The following is an 18,772-nucleotide window of genomic DNA, read 5'->3' as shown; positions in this document are numbered from 1 at the left end:
CTTTTCTATAACAGTGACTAAGTAGCGGCGGGCAATACACAAATAAAGGTAGTATACATTGTTTAGTTGTATTATTCGATAACATGGACGTTCGTTTACTCAAAGAAAGCGACGCTCTGATAAGCACCTGGCACTCAAGTCTCATAGAAGTGAGAGCAACGCAGAAAGAAACGGGTACCTCTCTTAAGTGGCAAGGAGTTTAAACTCATTTTTCCTTATAAACAGTTGCATATTATATCAAACATATTTAACAGAATGTAATCTGCTTTTAAAGAATTTATACGGATTAGATGTTGATATATAACTAAAGCTTAACACAATATGAATAATAAAAGCGTGTACTGAATGGGTTTTTCGTGATGGGCTCAGATAAATATTCCCACAATGTGAGATAGATAGATATATTGCTGGTGCGTAATTAAAATGACAACCATAGCGTGACAGCTAACTGGAGGAGGAAGGTACGAAGTGACCCATAACGTCAATTATTTTCAGGGGCGGTCGGGTAGCCAAGTAGTTAAGCGTTCGCTCGTCACGCCGAAGACACGGGTTCGATTCCCGATATGGGTACAATGTGTGAAGCCCATTTCTGGTGTCCCCCGCCGTGATATTGCTGGACTATTGCTAAAAGCGGCGTAAATCTATGCTCACACATGTGTGGTACGGACAACCCAGGGGACATAATCTGGGCGAAAGTTGGATTCGAACCCATTACCAGTGGATCCAAGCACGCCTCGAAATGAATTAATACATATACTTGGTATACATAAACTGAAAAAACAAACAATATCGACAAAAAACAAATATCAACATAATAGGACATCAAAAAAAAGGAAACTGGCAAACAAAATTGAGCGATGACGCACAGAGACAAAATGTAACAGTGGTTAATATTGGTTTGTTAATCATATTTTGAGATTTTTAAAGACACATATCCTAAACTACCTTATATTTCTTTCGTCGAAGATCGTTACTGTGGGCCCACTTGCACGAAACAATCTTAGCGCTTAGATGATCGTAACTAACATACTTTAACATAGGCTTACGATAGTCGTAGCGCTAAGATCGCTTTGTGCATGTGGGCCCTGATTCTTGTGGTTCCGTGATTGTTCTCTTTGGAACTGTTGACTGTTTTAATATGAAATAATTTTAAGTATGGTGCTGACAAACCTAGAAACATAATCGGGGCGAACCGGGATTCGAATCCACAATCATAGGTTTCTGGCGTGCCCAAAGGACGCAACTCTGCACAGCGAATCGCGGTGCCTTAAACGACTGGACCATCCGTGCCCCCAGCAAGGTTTATAACAATGTCAGCTACAGATACGTATGTCTAGCAGGATGATTGCAATTTGAAATTCACTCACGACAGCCAGGGATGTTGCAGTAGCCATATGTCTGGGTATTGGTGTTGGTGTAGCACCATGGTCGCGTCATCGACGATATGGGGTTGCGGCAGCTGTCCTGACCAGCTTGCCCTCCGGGGTACATCGCCGTCCTCTTGAAGGGGACGCTATCTTTGTTCCAGCCAATACAAGGACTACCATCTTCCGTCGTGTCGACACTTCCGGAGTACGTTGATCCATCCGCGTAAAGTCGGCAGATCGTGTCTGTGTGTTTGGAGGAATAGATGACTTTTTAGTACGTGCATTCATTCCCCAAAAAAACAAGAAAAAAAAACCTCAGTAAAAGTTATGTGTGTAGTGAAATGTGACCACACCTTTTAAAGTTTAAATGACCACAACGTCAAGTCTTAGCGACCACAATCATCATAACATTACGAAATTTTGTTGGATACGTACTATTTGGTCGATCAATTTTTATCACTGTTCAACACGTTTTCAAGACATTTAAAATGTCCAGGGAACAAATATTAAAACCTGAAAACAAATAAATTACTTTTTATGAGACAAATTATTATAGTCATATATTCCACAAATGCCATCAACTCTCACTCGAGTGGTGGCTAAAAGACCTGGATAACAAGTTGGGTTGGACACACATCGATCAACAAAGCGTTCGCAGTGCTACGACAGTCGCAAGCCAATGGTAAACTATGTACAGCGTGACCATAGGTCGCAGTGCTACGACAGTCGCAAGCCAATGGTAAACTATGTACAGCGTGACCATAGGTCGCTGTGCCACGCCAGTTGCAAGCCAATGGTAAACTATGTACAGCGTGACCATAGGTCGCAGTGCTACGACAGTCGCAAGCCAATGGTAAACTATGTACAGCGTGACCATAGGTCGCAGTGCTACGATAGTCGCAAGCCAATGGTAAACTATGTACAGCGTGACCATAGGTCGCAGTGCTACGACAGTCGCAAGCCAATGGTAAGTTACAGCGTGACATAGGTCGCAGTGCTACGACAGTCGCCAGCCAATAGTAAGCTACAGCGTGACATAGGTCGCAGTGCTACGACAGTCGCCAGCCAATAGTAAGCTACAGCGTGACCATAGGTCGCAGTGCTACGACTGTCGCCAGCCAATAGTAAGCTACAGCGTGACCATAGGTCGCAGTGCTACGACAGTCGCCAGCCAATAGTAAGCTACAGCGTGACCATAGGTCGCAGTGCTACGATAGTCGCCAGCCAATAGTAAGCTACAGCGTGACCATAGGTCGCAGTGCTACGACAGTCGCCAGCCAATAGTAAGCTACAGCGTGACCATAGGTCGCAGTGCTACGACAGTCGCCAGCCAATAGTAAGCTACAGCGTGACCATAGGTCGCAGTGCTACGATAGTCGCCAGCCAATAGTAAGCTACAGCGTGACCATAGGTCGCAGTGCTACGATAGTCGCCAGCCAATAGTAAGCTACAGCGTGACCATAGGTCGCAGTGCTACGATAGTCGCCAGCCAATAGTAAGCTACAGCGTGACCATAGGTCGCAGTGCTACGATAGTCGCCAGCCAATAGTAAGCTACAGCGTGACCATAGGTCGCAGTGCTACGATAGTCGCCAGCCAATAGTAAGCTACAGCGTGACCATAGGTCGCAGTGCTACGATAGTCGCCAGCCAATAGTAAGCTACAGCGTGACCATAGGTCGCAGTGCTACGATAGTCGCCAGCCAATAGTAAGCTACAGCGTGACCATAGGTCGCAGTGCTACGATAGTCGCCAGCCAATAGTAAGCTACAGCGTGACCATAGGTCGCAGTGCTACGATAGTCGCAAGCCAATAGTAAGCTACAGCGTGACATAGGTCGCAGTGCTACGATAGTCGCCAGCCAATAGTAAGCTACAGCGTGACATAGGTCGCAGTGCTACGATAGTCGCCAGCAAATAGTAAGCTACAGCGTGACATAGGTCGCAATGCTACGATAGTCGCCAGCAAATAGTAAGCTACAGCGTGACATAGGTCGCAGTGCTACGATAGTCGCAAGCCAATAGTAAGCTACAGCGTGACATAGGTCGCAATGCTACGATAGTCGCCAGCAAATAGTAAGCTACAGCGTGACATAGGTCGCAGTGCTACGATAGTCGCAAGCCAATAGTAAGCTACAGCGTGACATAGGTCGCAATGCTACGATAGTCGCCAGCAAATAGTAAGCTACAGCGTGACATAGGTCGCAATGCTACGATAGTCGCCAGCAAATAGTAAGCTACAGCGTGACATAGGTCGCAGTGCTACGATAGTCGCAAGCCAATAGTAAGCTACAGCGTGACATAGGTCGCAATGCTACGATAGTCGCCAGCAAATAGTAAGCTACAGCGTGACATAGGTCGCAGTGCTACGATAGTCGCCAGCAAATAGTAAGCTACAGCGTGACATAGGTCGCAGTGCTACGATAGTCGCCAGCAAATAGTAAGCTACAGCGTGACCATAGGTCGCAGTGCTACGATAGTCGCCAGCCAATAGTAAGCTACAGCGTGACATAGGTCGCAGTGCTACGATAGTCGCCAGCCAATAGTAAGCTACAGCGTGACCATAGGTCGCAGTGCTACGATAGTCGCCAGCCAATAGTAAGCTACAGCGTGACCATAGGTCGCAGTGCTACGATAGTCGCCAGCCAATAGTAAGCTACAGCGTGACATAGGTCGCAGTGCTACGATAGTCGCCAGCCAATAGTAAGCTACAGCGTGACATAGGTCGCAGTGCTACGATAGTCGCCAGCCAATAGTAAGCTACAGCGTGACATAGGTCGCAGTGCTACGATAGTCGCCAGCCAATAGTAAGCTACAGCAGTCGGATGCCAATGGCAACTATAGATTAACTTGTTCGAGTTTTCTAGATCTATTCCGCAAGAACTAATGGCTGTAGCCTATTCCTGTTTTGGAGTGTCACACATTTACATGGAATATGAAGAGGTCAACTGTTTCAACGAATACATATGTCTAAAACTGCCTACATACCACAATGGACGACTGGACATTCCTCCCAGTTTTTCGACAGGTCAATATAGCACCATGGACTTTTCTGACCGTTCGGGTTGCGGCAGTTGTTGGCCGCTTCCTCCCACGTCATATCCGGGAAATCTTCCAGTTGAAGCGAGGCGGCCGTGACCCAGGGCAGACATGGACGACCGTTGACAGTCATGTTGACACTTCCCTTGAACTCCTGACCCTTGGAGGACTGTCGGCATTCCACGCCCTCTGGTGGAGAAAGAAAACAGGTGCTTTTTCGGTTTGTTTCGAATGTTTGTTAGTTTGTTGTTTAACGCCGCACTCAGCAATATTCCAGCTATATGACGGCGGTCGAGTCTGAACCAGACAATCAAGTGGTTGACATCATGAGCATCGATGCACGCAATAGGGATACGATGGCATGCATCACCCAAGTAAGCGAGCCTGACCACCCGATCCCATTAGTCGCCTCTTACGACAAGCATAGTCGCCTTTTACGTCATGCATGGGTTGCTGAAGACCTATTCTACCCCGGATTGTTATTTTTAGTAGATTAAGGACTACTTGACTGTTACTTTTGGTGAATTCCTCGGAACCATTACCTGATACATATGAAGATGATATTACCAGCGGGATAATTAACGCGCCTCACGACATTGTCAGCGATATTTGAGTCATCAGGACGGCTTGTGATAGAGTCAAGTTAGATACACAAGCACTCGGCCGTGGTGGAGACAGTCACGTGATCGCAGTACGACTCTACCAGCTAGTAGTCTTGGGAATCGGTATTTGTTGAATGAAAAAAAGAGGTATGATCAGGAACCGATTTGGGTTCAATGAAAATTCCAACTTTATAAGTTACAGCTAACGTTAGGATAAAAAAATTTAAAGTGATCGTAAATGTTGAACGATTGTTAGGCATTGTTTTATTTTGGCAATGTGTGTGTGTGTGTGCGTGCGCGTGCGTGCGTGCGTGCGTGTGTGTGTTTGCTTGTTTACTGTCGTTCCACCGCCCCAATAACTCGGTGTATCTCCATTACCCAAGGAGGGTAAACCCCCTTCCGAAACCCCCTTCCGAAAGCCCCCAAAGTCAGACTTTCAACACAGTTTGGCCATACCTCCACATTTGATGTGTCATTCTTCAGCAACATGTGGGAAGAAAAGAGGTGTCACTCTCATGCACATTAACATGTATATGTTTTAAATTTTCCTCGATTTTTTATTCTGTCCAGCTGTACCTCAAAGGGTCATTACGATTTTGCTCGGCACATCAACACCCAAGGATGATGGCTAATTTTGTTGGCCTAAGGCTTGATATTAGAACGCTCCGCTCGGCACAGCGACACGTCAGGGGTTCGGATGAGGGCTAATTTGAAATGGTTTACAAAAGTACACACACACACACACACACACACACACACACACACACACACACACACACACACGGGCGCGCACGCAAACAGTGATGTGGGGGACTGGACTTACCACCCGTGTGAAGTCTCCCGAATACTTTCACCTCACACAGGCCTCCAGTGAGTCCAGTGATGGCCAGATCCAGATGGTCACCAACAGGAGCAGTGCTGCAGCCTATAGCCACAGTTATCTCCCCTGTCTGGTGGACGTAGTCGGGCGGGCTTGACACGGTGCAGGTCTTGTTCAAGCCGTCCCTGCTGATGACCATAGTCAGAGACGCAGCGGAGGCTGTAAGTACAATAGGCTTAAGTCTACAATCAAATAAATATAACACTAAAATAAATGCCTTTGATAAATAAATGCGCCCATGTAGAGACAGAACTATTTTTGTATCTAATTACTAACGGCAACGCAAATTTCACGTTGATTGGTCTTCTAAACTTCCAATTTTTTCTCCATCTACCTTGGGTGGTGATGGTCACCATTTTGATCTCGTATTTCCCACCAAGTTCCAACGAGAGATCGATCGTAGTCCCATTTACGGGGGAACATGTTCCGACGTCGTTGTCAGTCCACTCCGACGCAGCGGTTACTGTTGTTACAGTCGGGTCAATCTTCTCCTTGTCTGAAACATTCAATTATTGTAAATCCTTGAAAAAACGCCCGAGGTCAAGGCAGGCATATATTTTTTTTCAAAGGGGGATTTTTTTCATCAATCCGTGTGTTTGTTTCTCACGTTCTATACGGACATCTAAAATACGACCCGGTGTTTATCCAAGGCAGGCGTTTATTCAAGACAGGCGTTTATACAAGGCGGTCGTTTATTCAAGGCAGGCGTTTATTCAAAGATTTGCGGCATGTGTTTGATTTTTGTTAGAGACAGAATATGTTTTCTATCACGACTTACTTTCATACACTATGTTTTTCTCTGTAAGAAGGAGCCGTTCTGGTTTGTTCAGGACATCCAGTATATCCATCTTCCCAAAGCAAGGAAGTTAACTGACTTAAAATCCAGTTTCCAAACTTGTCGAACTGGGCTGGAATTCCAGAGTTACATTTTTGGTTGGACAAACGAGTATTTGCATAGTCCATTCCATCTTCCCAGGGCAAGGGAGTTAGCTGACTAAAAAAGTCCAGTTTCCACCCTTGCCGAACTAGGCTTGAATTCCTGGGCTCTATCGTAGCACCACCAGTGGTTATTACGAGTTATGTCCCTTCTGAGCCTCTCCTTTAGTTAAAGCGTTAGCTCGTCACGCCGAGGACCCGGGTTCGATTCCCGACGTGGGTACAATGTGTGAAGCCCATTTCTGGTGTCCCCCGCCGTGATATTGCTGGAATATTGCTAAAAGCGGCGTAAAACCAGACTCATTCACTCACTCACTCACTCACTCACTCGGGTCCCATCAATGACACCGCTGACTTTGAGGCTGATGGAATAGATCAGTGATGCTTTGTTAAGACTGTTAATCACTTGTGTTAGTGACAGTTTATGGTTTTCCCCGGGCCAGATCCGGATTGTGAATATAGGCAGGGTTAAAGGCCGGACAAGCCGGAGTCGGCAGTTATGTCAGCCGAGGTTGACAGTAGCACTGCAGTGCATCACAAAATTCACAGTATTTGTGACTAAAGGGGCCAAGATTTTGTGAGTATACACACAATATGTGTCATTAAATTGTCTTTCTGTTGTTTGGGATAGGTTTGTATTGTTAGGACTTCTTCATGCTAAAGCTATTGTTTATTTGATATAACTGTAGAGCACGTGCGTTAGTGTCACCTATTTTCGTGACATACTGGTAAAATAAGTTAGTACTTTGCTAACATGAATATTTAATGTAATCAGTAAATGTGTCATTGAATAGGCAGTTTGAGATATTGGGAAAACTATCTTAAGGTTGCTTTATTTTATATTCAGCTTGAGCGGTTTCAACGTTTAAAAGTAAAACGAATATGATGATTTGTTCAAGTGTAACAACCAGGACAAGAGATTAAACGAGTGCAAGATGAACCCCCTTTTGTCAACTTTACAACCATTCGTGACCAACTCGTGTTATGTCGGGACAAGCCGAATAGCTACTCGTGCCCCTCTCATGGCCATTTTTGCGACCGGGTTCCGTCTTAGCGCTAACGGGCATACCTAAAACAATTGTCAGCTCGTCGCGTTATGGTTCACATATATTTCCCCATATATTATATATATTTCAGATGCAGTTTAAAGCACAGCTGGACATGCGGAATTATACAGTATGGCTGAACACATTTAACTGTGCCTTGGGTATATATTTAGATGCAAGATATATGTAAAATCAAAAATTATTTCTGAGGGATTCTTTGACGAAGAACTTGAAATCATACGCGCATTCTGATTGGTTTGTCGTATTTTCGCACATAACATTCATCGATAGGGGACGAGTCTTCTTGCAGGTTACGGAAAGGGGCGAGTGCTTACGAATGCTTTACAACAATAACTTGTTTATATTGCCCAGCCTTTATACCATTCGTCACCACTCGCCTCTTTCCGTAACCCGGTCACATAAATGGCCATGAGAGGGGCACGAGTCGCTATTCGGCTTGTCCCGGAATAACACGAGTTGGACACGAATGCCTTTATCCAAGCCACCATGAATAATACTAACTAAAGACCATCCCTTCTAAGTTTGGTGAGTGAGTGAGTTAACATCGCTTTAAACGGTAGTGTCAGTCCAAAGTAACGCAGATCGATGACGTGTTCCACAGTGTTAATCCTGGCATCAGGATCGGGAACATGTGGGTTCGAACTGAAAACGAAGTTATGTATGGCTGAAAGACCAATTGGCTATTTTACCTGAGCAGGAGAGTCCATATGACTCCCAGTAACCTGTCACCTTGCACTGGACCTGCTGTTGCCCGCCTCTATAGTGGTAGCCGTGGTCGCAATAGTAGATGGCGGTACTGTAGAGAGACGCTGTCGTGAACACCACACGCCTCCCCGGGAACGGCCTGGGAACGCCACAGTCCACTGGTAGGGACAGAGATCAGAAGCTATATAGTGGTCTGTAGAGCGGTGGTTCATTTGTGTATGATAGGGAATCGAACCCGGACAAAACTCTGCAACATGGTGCGACCTAAGCATTCAGCTAACACAGACCTTCAGGTCATAATCTGCATTGTTCTTGCGGTGTAGTTTTGTGTGAATACATGTTAAGTTCACAAAATAGTAATAATTAAATATTGTATCAGTAATAATCGTATCCCATGGGGATTCCGAGCCTAATGATCGTCGATAAATGGGAATCAGAAGGACAAAATGACAAAATTGAAGATAATACTTGGATGATGAGGTGAAATCTGACGGTTTATATTCACCAAATGGCAGCCATTACACTTGTTCCTTGGCCATCTTACAAACAGCAACGGGACATTTCATTGATGAATATTTTCTATTACCATGACAGTCGTGCAGTGTGTTTGTTGTTTAACGCCTCACTCATCATGAGCATCGATCCACGCAATTCGGATCGATGTCATCCATCAACCAAGTCAGTGGGCCTGACCACCCGATCCCATTAGTCGTCTCTTACGACAAGCATAGCCGCCTTTTACGGCAATCATGGGTTGCTGAAGACCTATTCTACCCCGGTTCTTCACGGGTCGACAGTCATGATATAATGAAATGGCACATATTCCAATATTGTTGCGCGTCTTTTCAGTTTCATTCATATGACCCAACCTGCACTTTTTCATGTGTTTTATCAACCATTTGCTTCACTTGTGTTTGGTTTAACCTGCTAATAAACTTATGATAATAATATTGGTGTCTCTGAATTCACATGGAAAGCAAAGAGAGTTCTTCAAACGGATGACATCAGACGCACCGACATTGAAGCTCCACGTTTTTTTGATTACACACGTCGTAAAATATCTGTTTGTTGTGCATTTCTTACCTGATGGTATTCGGCCATACACTTGAACATCGCATATCTTGATTGTTCCTACGTCAGGGGTCGAACCCCGTATGATCAAACTTTTTCCAATAGGAAACAATCTCTCTGCTGTGCAATCGACAAGTGTACGATTCTCCCAAGGGAGTCGAGAAGCTGTATCGCAAGTCTGCTTTGGGCTATGTACTTCCAAGCGGAAGTTATACAGATCTTCCTCTGAAAAAGACAAATCACTGGTACAGTCTCCATTATGGTAGTGAGTGAGTGAGTGAGTGACTGTGTCGTTGGGCAAATCAGAAGGAAGTGATACTCATCACTTAAATAGTTCATCTTAACTTACACACCCTGCATATCCTCTTTTTAAGTCTATTCCCCCGCGTCGTCCTTTTCCGATTAAACGCTTATGAGAACCATGTCTGAACTGGACTTATGCAACACACCGTTTATGAGAACCATGTCTGAACTGGACTTATGCAACACAAGGTTGATGAGAACCATGTCTGAACTGGACTTATGCAACACAAGGTTAATGAGAACCATGTCTGAACTGGACTTATGCAACACAACGTTTATGAGAACCATATCTGAACTGGACTTATGCAACACAAGGTCAATGAGAACCATGTCTGAACTGGACTTATGCAACACAAGGTTAATGAGAACCATGTCTGAAGTGGACTTATGCAACACAACGTTTATAAGAACCATGTCTGAACTGGACTTATGCAACACAACGTTTATAAGAACCATGTCTGAACTGGACTTATGCAACACAACGTTTATGAGAACCATGTCTGAACTGGACTTATGCAACACAACGTTTATAAGAACCATGTCTGAACTGGACTTATGCAACACAGCGTTTATAAGAACCATGTCTGAACTGGACTTATGCAACACAAGGTTAATGAGAACCATGTCTGAACTGGACTTATGCAACACAACGTTTATAAGAACCATGCCTGAGCTGGACTTATGCAACACAACGTTTATGAGAACCATGTCTGAACTGGACTTATGCAACACAACGTTTATGCAAACTTATGTCTGTGAGGTAGGGTTCAGTACAGACATGAGATTTATATTGGAAATAAGAGCGGCGGTTCCTTGAAATGGGACTGTCCGTTATTGGAAGTATATTTCTTTTAATGTTTGCGGTATTATTGACATTAAAATATTTGGATTTGATGAGCACTTATCATTTGGTAATTGTTCTGTTCATATTTTGATGTGTCGGAGTTGGATATACTTGTTTCCTTCTTCAACTTTCAATGTTATTTATTCGCTGAAACGAAATATGAAAACGTTGACACTTCAAAAGAACTTTCGAAGAGTAGAGACGAAAATGTCACTATGTCCGCTAAGGGTCGCACTATTGTGTTGTGTTGATGTTTTAGCCAATGAAGGTGGAGGGAAAGGAAGAGTAGTGAAAAGTGTTCCAATTTAGAAACGTTCGATCGTCAAAAGTACCCCGATTTGAATGTTGAAGACCCGAAGATATCATGATGTAAGACTCTATTGAATTCCCAAAATAAAATATTTACCAGAAAACATGTGATAAATAATCAACTTCCTATACTTGAGTCAATGGCATTTCGAATCACGGGTAGTGCTCTTAGGCGCTGCTTTTCGCTGTACGGTGTGACGAGCGAATGCTTTAACTACTGGACTATCATAAATTGAGGACAAGTTGTATCGGAAGTTGTCAAACCACGTAGTAAGCGTCGTGAAATGAAATCGAATTCATACTCTGATATTTCGAAAAAAACGTTCGATCATGATAATCTTTCTTTGCTTAAACGTCTGTTGTTGGCATAAATAAAAATGGTCAAAGTGCTATAATTCAGCAATTTTAAAACAAAATTGATTAATTTAGCTTAATTCTATGTTTTAATTATTTATTGTATGTATAAGATTAAATTAGTTTTGGTACAAAACATATGTTCACTTATGACTTTAGGTTTTGCATAGTACTCATATCCCTCCAGGCAAACTGGTTAGAGCTATATCGCTCCCATGTCAGCACATGGAACATGTATGTGTGCATTACAGTCTACATATTCGACAGAAGCAGTTAAAACAATGGCGCCTTTTATTATATACTTCACCGTGAAAGACTGAGTTTTCTGAAGTTGGGAAAAGTGATATTTTCATTGCAGTGAACACAACACTTGCTATTTTACTGCAGTGAACATTACAATTTGACGGAACTATTTTCATTCATGAGTTACTTCCCCGTTAATTGTCTCCCTTTGTCGTAAGTGACTAGCCCGTACACAATTGTTGACGTTTTTTTTACGTTAGTTCCACATTGACGATTCAAAATACTGACAGATGGTCATTTATGGAGTTAATATCACTTCTAGGCGTTTATTCTTCTCTGGAAAATGTTTCGTTATAAATTGTAAATCTTTCATTTAACTCGTCAATCGAGACTGTTCGTTTCGCAAAACGCCATTTTTGTTACTTGACCAGCGTGAATTCCTTCGTTTCTCTCACCGGTCTTCTAGCATTCAAGACTATGTTTTGGTTAAGTTGATCTTGTATATAATCATACAAAAATCTATGATAAAGAGTTATTGCGACCGACACATGAAATATCCTCTACATATTGTATGGTGTTAACCGGCCATTTGGAATGGAAACTAAACTGGCACTTGATGACAAATAGGTGTGTTCCAGGCTTAAGGCGGGACACGCACAAGTCCTTGCCATGACTTGCGCTCTATCAATAAACGGAATCACGTCAAAACACTGTTATCATGGACCCCCTTTCTTGCCAGGGTTCCCCAAGTATACAATTTCCCGCTACTAAGTGAAGTTTCTACTTATCATATGAAGATCAGGCCGCAAAACTTTTCACGAAGTCGTGAAAAGCAACAAACGACGTCACGATTTTAATATGACGTCTTTTACGTTAAATAATCGATTGGACGTTTATTTACAAGGCGATAAACATGTGTTTTCAGATTCTCGTACATTTTGGGGGTTGAGTCCCGTCCAGGATTCGAACCCACACTGCCAGAGTGAGGCATCTGATCGCCAGCCAGAAAGCCAGCAATCTAGCCAACTCAGCCCCCGATGCTTCCACAAAAAATGAAAGTCCGACAACTCGTTGTCTAGATCACGTACTTTGTGTACCCCTCTGACAAGTGTAAATTGGCACGGCCGCCGTGACCGAAAGCTATGAATACACAATGCGATTAAGAAAGTGGTCAAATGTAACAAATATTAGATTTCGGATAACACTTTCTTAGTAAGGGACTCAGCCTAAAAATGTATGAGAATCTGTATTTAAATGAGAAAGTGTAATCCCAAATATAACATTTGTTACATTTGACCACTTACTAAATCGCATTGTGTATTCATGTGTTTCCATATTTACTAGGGGGCACGGGTGGCCCAGTCGTCTAAGGCGCCGCGATTCGATGCGCAGGGTTGCGTCCCTTGGGCACGCCAGAAACCTATGATTGTGGGTTCGAATCCCGGTTCGCCCCGATTATGTTTCTAGGTTTGTCAGCACCATACCCGTGCTCGTGGGTTTCACCGAAGTGGTAAACGTCTGTGACCTGCATCACTTCGGGCTTTCCTCCCACATTAAGCTGACACGCCGCGATATAACTGGAATACTGTTAAAAGCGGCGTTTAACCCAACTCACTCACTCACCATATTTACTAATGTATCCCCTTGTTGGAATTGCGGCTTTGCGGAGGGTGTTATAAATGCATACGTACCTGAGGGTCGTATGATGGCGACTTGGAGAATCTCATACGGGCCGCCATCGAGACTGACAACAAGTCGATTCTGTCTCTGGCACGTTTCGGAGCTGATGGACACGCCGAGCGTTGACGCTGACGAGACGTTGACGTTGGTGTGTATTCCGGTACTACTGTCTACTGTGAGCAGGTTCGAGGGCGTCGAATTGATATCTGTCGTCAATGACGTCATGGGTATTGCGATATCCGTCATTGAGGGTTGTAGCGACAGGTGTTCGGTGGAAGGGGTGCTTGTGCTCTCTGGGAAAGAACTTGAGTCGCGTGATGTGAGATGGACAGAGTAAGAGTCACTAGATGAAAGATAAACATCGCTGACTTCACCAGAAGTGGAATATACAGAGTTAACGTCACTTGAATCGGGATTAAGAGAACTGAGGTCACTTGAAGTATGGACACTCGAAGGGAAGAAGTCAGAATTGTAATTGTTGTCATTAGACGCGGAATAAACAGAACTGGGGTCACTTGACAAGGAATAAACAGAACTGAAGTCAGTAGACGGGGGAGAAAAAGAAGTGGAATCACTGGACGAGGAATAAACAGAATTGGAATCACTTGAGGAGGAAACATCAGGACTGGGATCACTTGACGAGGAATAAACAGAATTGGAATCACTTGAGGAGGAAACATCAGAACTGGGATCACTTGACGAGGAATAAACAGAGCTGGTACCACTCCACAGTGAATAAACAGGACTGACCTCATTAGACAAAGAATAAACAGAACTGAAGTCAATGAACGAAGAATAAACAGAACTGACGTCACTAAGGGTGTCATAAACAGACCTGACATGACTAGAGCTGCCATCATTCACTTCTGTTGAAACAGTGTGAGGAGAATCCGTGTGGAGTGTCCCTACAGAGGAGAGGGTGCTGTGCTGAGAAACAACGACCGTGGGTGCCAAAGCGCCCGCTGTGGAAGCCATGGCAACGTCATTGCTGCCCGTCAGGTCCACGGACGACGGTGCGTTATAAGCGATAGTCGCTGCGTCACTGGTTGTCATGATGACGTTGTTGGTCGTGACGCTTATGTGGTTGGTGGCGTCATCGGAGGATGTTGTATCACTGCCAGCTGTCGAGTCGGAGCTGATGCTATTTCCCGTCGATGGAAGGAGATATTGTATACTGTCTACTATTGTTTCCTTCTCTGAAATTAAAATCGCAATCAACGTCATCATCAAATAGATCTACAGGTCGAAAATCGTATCTGATATGATTGGCAACTGTAAGAAAGTAAACTTGCTTCAACGTGGCATTGCCGTCAACAACTGAAAGTGTCACATTTTGAACTCGACAAAATCACGTTTGTTTTAATTTGCCTTTGATTTGGATCCTTAATTAATTATGTTAAGTTCAACACATTGGGGGTAAAGTTAGTTAACTTTTTGTTGACTGGCACACCCTTCTCACTTCAAATTGTTTTGAGCTTGTCGATGTGAAATATTATATAAGAGATAGTTGAATGATTGCTAGGATTTAGAGATCATATATGATCATGTTTGTATAAACTTAAAGACTTTTAAATACTTGGAATGAAAAAAAGCCATAATACCTGCGCAGTAGACGGGGCTCTCCCACCGCCCTATAGCGGGGTCGCAGTATAGCCGGTTTATAGGTGCGGTTTGATTGGTTGTCCCCAAGCACGTGTAGCTGACATACACGCCCGACAACGAGTTCGCGCTGTTTGCTTTTGAATGCGTGTAGTTCAATGGTGGCCCGCAGTTCACTGAAATAAACACCAGTGTGGTGACTGACTTTGCCTCTGTTAAATTAAACGTTGCGTGCATAAGTTTGAAACAGTACTTCATAGCACTTTAAAGACGGTCAGAGATGTAAGAATGAATATTCACACCTGCACTTGTTACAAGTGAAATTTTCTAATATCACTAAATAGCTACGCATTTAATGCACTATAGATGGTGAATTCTCAGCCTAAAAGATTCACCCAAAACATATGTCTTATGAGCATTGACAAAATGTCTTAAGGGAACAAACGTTGCTTATTCTGGCAAGGACCTGAGATTTTTGTTAGCGAGATCATATACTGTTTCCAGACATTCAATTCTATAAAACGAGGAGCCGAATAACCTGTTGTTCACAACACATGTCTTCAGATCATCTAGTATATGCGGCGAACAAATATGTTTCTTAAGATTTGAGGCAAAATAAACTTGTTCAAGTCTTTCCTGGTTCAAATTATGTTTAGATAATAGCTTGAGGTGAACCCGACTTGACATGACAGAATTACAGCATGACATCGCATGAAATGAATACCAGCTTGAGATTAACCCGACTTGACATGACAGAATTACAGCACGACATGGCATGAAAAGAATACCAGCTTGAGATTGACCCGACTTGACATGACAGAATTCGCATGAGCAGCGTCAGAATTTTCTCACCACCTCATTTTGAAAAGTCTTCTATTGGTGTTTAAGGCTGCGTGTAGAGCTGGGCATGCTTACTCGTCGCTGATTTACATTTAACTATTCATTCAACATTGATCTCCAATTTGCCTTTTACGACAAATGTTATTGTTTCGGCATATAATCATGATCATACACTGGCATTGAAATTTATTATTCGTATGACACCGAGATTTGGATATCACACAATTATCATTCGTGTCCAACTCGTGTTATTCCGGGACGAGCCGAATAGCGACTAGTGCCCCTCTCATGGCCATTTTTTGTGACCGGGTTCCGTCTTAGCGCAAACGGGCATACCTAAAACAATTGTCAACTCGTTGCGTAATGGTTCACATACATTTTCCCATGTATTATATATATTTCAGTTGCAATTTAAAGCACATTGGGACGTGCGGAATTATACAGTATGACTGAACACATTCAACTGTGTCTTGGGTATATTTTTAGATGCAAGACATGTAAAATCAAAAATTATTTCTGAGGGATTCTTTGACGAAGAACTTGAAATCATACGCCCATTCTGATTGGTTTGTCGTATTTTCGCACATAACATTCATCGATAAGGAGACGAGTCTTCTTGCAGGTTACGGAAAGGGACGAGTGGTGACGAATGACACAATTACATTCCCCTGTTGAGGCGAATTCTGCTGCATGCTTACACAGGCAAGTGGGCGCATTCCCCGAGTAGGTTCCCCCTTGGCACTGTCGGTGTAAGTTTCCTCCAGTGAGATCGTAGCCTGCTAGACATGTGTAGTTCGCCCACGTAGTGTCAGCTCCGCCCTCCCACTTCCGGTACGCATTGGCAACGGGAAAAGGTTCAGTGCAATCGCTGCCAGCTTTTGATGTAAGGAACAAAAGTAATGTTATGTACATTGTTTATTGTATATTTCCTCGTAAATATGATCACTAAAATCCTTTTCAGGGACACGTAACGAAGAATAGATTATATAATTAGTAATTATATTCAAATATATAAGTTCCACAGTGTCTGAATGAAGCCAAGATTAATCACGTAGTGGACCTTTAAAAATAAAAAAATAATCAGAATATGATCGGTGACTACTTGTAAACTCGCAGCAGTGTTTCTAAACAAGCCAATAGCATGAATACATTTGCGTTTACATCCAAGGATATGTTCCTGGGTAATTCCATGAATCTCTGCCGATGTAAATAGCGAGACAAAACGAACATTTAGGCTAGGCTTTATTCACAAACCGAATTAATTAGATTGTTTTCAGAATAAGCGATGTTTTGACAGTCTCATTAGACGTAACAATGCCATGATTTTTACACATATTCTAAAGCATTAACGCCGCACATTCTTTTATGATAGATAAGAGAATTCCTTTTCCCTTTGTGGGGTGGTGAAATGAGGTTTACCGTCGCGCGAGATTATTGCACTTATATAGCGACGTGCATGCGCGTATGTGAGGCTGCCTTGAAAACAAAGACAAATGCCGGTTTTATAGTGCTAGCACAATGAGATACCATGCGACAGTTTCACATGAATACGCACTCACGCACAGTTTATTCCGAGCCGAGAGTTCCTTGGCATATCCCTCAATGCAGGGTAACAAGAAGAAGTAGAAGAAGAAGAAGTAGAAGAAGTAGTAGAAGAAGAAGTAGTAGAAGAAGAAGAAGTAGAAGAAGAAGAAGAAGAAGAAGTAGAAGAAGTAGTAGAAGAAGAAGTAGAAGAAGAAGAAGCAGAAGAAGAAGTAGTAGCAGAAGAAGAAGTAGAAGAAGAAGAAGTAGAAGAAGTAGAAGAAGAAGAAGAAGAAGAAGTTGAAGAAGTCGAAGAAGAAATAGAAGAAGAAGTAGAAGAAGAAGAAGTAGAAGAAGAAGAAGAAGTAGAAGAAGAAGAAGTAGAAGAAGAAGTAGTAGAAGAAGAAGAAGTAGAAGAAGAAGAAGAAGTAGAAGAAGAAGTCGAAGAAGAAGTAGAAGAAGAAGTTGAAGAAGAAGTAGTTGAAGAAGAAGAAGTCGAAGAAGAAGTCGAAGAAGAAGTAGAAGAAGAAGAAGTAGAAGAAGAAGAAGTAGAAGAAGAAGAAGTAGAAGAAGAAGAAGTAGAAGAAGAAGAAGTAGAAGAAGAAGAAGAAGTAGAAGAGGAAGTAGTAGAAGAAGTAGAAGAAGAAGTAGAAGTAGAAGAAGAAGAAGAAAAAGCAGTAGAAGAAGTAGAAGAAGAAGTAGAGGAAGAAGAAGAAGTAGAAGAAGAAGTAGAAGAAGTAGAAGTAGAAGTAGAAGAAGAAGTAGAAGTAGAAGTAGAAGTAGAAGAAGAAGAAGAGTGAGTGAGTGAGTATGGTTTTACGCCGCTTTTAGCAATATTCCAGCAATATCACGGCGGGGGACACCAGAAATGGGCATCACACATTGTACCCATGTCGGGAATCGAACCCGGGTCTTCGGCGTGACGAGCGAACGCTTTAACCACTAGGCTACCCGACCGCCCAAGAAGAAGAAGAAGAAGAAGTTGAAGAAGAAGGAGAAGAAGAAGAAAAAGAAGAAGTAGAAGAAGAAAAACAAGAAAAAGAAGTAGAAGAAGAAGTAGAAGTAGGAAAAGAAGAAGAAGAAAAAGAAGAAGAAAAAGAAGAAGAAAAAGAAGAAAAAGAAAAAGATGAAGAAGTAGAAGAAGTAGAAGTAGTTAAAGAGGAAGAAAAAAAGGAAGAAAAAGAAAAAGATGAAGAAGTAGAAGAAGAAGTAGAAGTAGTTGAAGAAGAAGAAAAAGAAGAAGAAAAAGAAGAAGAAAAAGAAGAAAAAGAAGAAGAAAAAGAAGAAGAAAAAGAAGAAAAAGAAAAAGATGAAGAAGTAGAAGAAGAAGTAGAAGAAGAAGTAGAAGATGATGTAGAAGAAAAAGAAAAAGAAGAAGAAGATGTAGAAGAAAAAGAAAAAGATGAAGAAGTAGA

At 42.7% G+C, this 18,772-nt stretch overlaps 1 protein-coding gene across 1 annotated transcript in view; it reads right to left on the bottom strand.

Moving 5' to 3' along the window:
* LOC124143266 overlaps nucleotides 1-18,772 on the bottom strand; it is a 90,240-nt gene that overhangs the window by 12,041 nt on the left and 59,427 nt on the right. Inside the window, exons 4-12 of the mRNA XM_046512174.2 lie at nucleotides 16,535-16,711; nucleotides 14,999-15,172; nucleotides 13,409-14,593; nucleotides 9,677-9,889; nucleotides 8,578-8,751; nucleotides 6,220-6,381; nucleotides 5,829-6,044; nucleotides 4,353-4,592; nucleotides 1,368-1,610 (exon numbers count right to left, since the gene is read on the bottom strand). Coding sequence (XP_046368130.2) covers nucleotides 1,368-1,610; nucleotides 4,353-4,592; nucleotides 5,829-6,044; nucleotides 6,220-6,381; nucleotides 8,578-8,751; nucleotides 9,677-9,889; nucleotides 13,409-14,593; nucleotides 14,999-15,172; nucleotides 16,535-16,711 — 2,784 coding nt within the window. The remainder of the gene's footprint in view (nucleotides 1-1,367; nucleotides 1,611-4,352; nucleotides 4,593-5,828; nucleotides 6,045-6,219; nucleotides 6,382-8,577; nucleotides 8,752-9,676; nucleotides 9,890-13,408; nucleotides 14,594-14,998; nucleotides 15,173-16,534; nucleotides 16,712-18,772) is intronic.

Source organism: Haliotis rufescens, unplaced genomic scaffold (genome assembly GCF_023055435.1).
Source record: "Haliotis rufescens isolate VD_foot unplaced genomic scaffold, xgHalRufe1.0.p SCAF_30, whole genome shotgun sequence".
NCBI lineage: Eukaryota > Metazoa > Mollusca > Gastropoda > Lepetellida > Haliotidae > Haliotis > Haliotis rufescens.
The sequence above is the reverse complement of the archived record's forward strand: the minus strand, read 5'-3'. Positions and strand labels throughout refer to the sequence as shown.